At 59.3% G+C, this 971-nt stretch overlaps 1 protein-coding gene across 1 annotated transcript in view; it reads right to left on the bottom strand.

Moving 5' to 3' along the window:
- The window catches only part of SPRG_21455 (hypothetical protein), a gene marked incomplete at both ends in the record, with an annotated part of 1,164 nt that extends 476 nt beyond the window's left edge, over positions 1-688 (bottom strand). Inside the window, 2 exons of the mRNA XM_012354227.1 lie at positions 50-514; positions 545-688. Coding sequence (XP_012209617.1) covers positions 50-514; positions 545-688 — 609 coding nt within the window. The remainder of the gene's footprint in view (positions 1-49; positions 515-544) is intronic.
- Positions 689-971: the final 283 nt, after the last annotated feature.

Below are 971 nucleotides of genomic sequence, written 5' to 3'. Positions count from 1 at the left end.
TGGTCAGCCGCGACCGCATCGTGTGCAAGTCGATCGATGCGAGGTCGACGCCGTCGATGAGGATGCGACCAGAGGCCGCCTCGACCATGCGGAAGAGCGCGACCATGAGCGAGCTCTTGCCCGAGCCCGTGCGGCCGCAGATGCCGACCTTGGCGCCAGCCGGCACGGTAAACGACACGTCTTTCAGGACAAGGTCGAGGTGGTCGCGGTACCGCATCGCGTAGTGGTCAAAGGTGACGACGCCTTGGGCTGGCCACGACGCGTCGACGGTCGTCGTGACGGCTCGTGTGTCACCTTCGGTCTCGAGTGTCTTGAAGTGGTCGAGACGCTCCACCGACGTCATGATGTTGTCGATGAACGAGAGTGATGTGGTCATCTTGGAGAAGAAGGCCGTCATCTGGGATGCGTACGTGAGCGCGAGGCCAGCAGCGATGACGCCGATCGAGTCTTTGGAAGCAACGACGAGAAAAGCAACGCCAGCAATGATACTGGCCGAGAGCCAATCGAGACGCATCTGCAGCCATCGGGTCGCGAGCCGCTAAACGAGGAAGAAGCGCTGGTTGTAATCGAGAGCGGCGCGGCCCTTGGCGGCAAAGGCTGTCGTCATGCCAAACGCCCGAATCGTCGAGAGGCCGTTGATGGTCTCGGCAATGACGTTGAGGACCGGCGACCGCGTCGTCGAGTCCATGCGCGTCGTCGAGCTTCGCGAGTTTTGCCTTCCTTCGGGTTTCTTGCATCCTCGCCGCTTCTGAATGAGTTTTGCCTCGTATACCGTTTGTGGCCTCACGCTTCCCGTGAGGCCCCATGGTACTAGAGGGCGTCGTTGCCATCACATCGTCTTTGCGCACGTCCGCTGTCCAGAAATTCAAGGGGCCTCAGAGGCTCTATTTAGGTGCGGCTGCAAGGACGTGTGTAATGTACCCCGATAAGTGCATCGTACTTCATGGATACAAAAAGATGTATAATGTGCA

Source organism: Saprolegnia parasitica (assembly GCF_000151545.1).
Source record: "Saprolegnia parasitica CBS 223.65 unplaced genomic scaffold supercont2.150, whole genome shotgun sequence".
Taxonomy (NCBI): Eukaryota; Oomycota; class Saprolegniomycetes; order Saprolegniales; family Saprolegniaceae; genus Saprolegnia; species Saprolegnia parasitica.
This window is presented reverse-complemented; position numbering and strand designations above follow the sequence as displayed.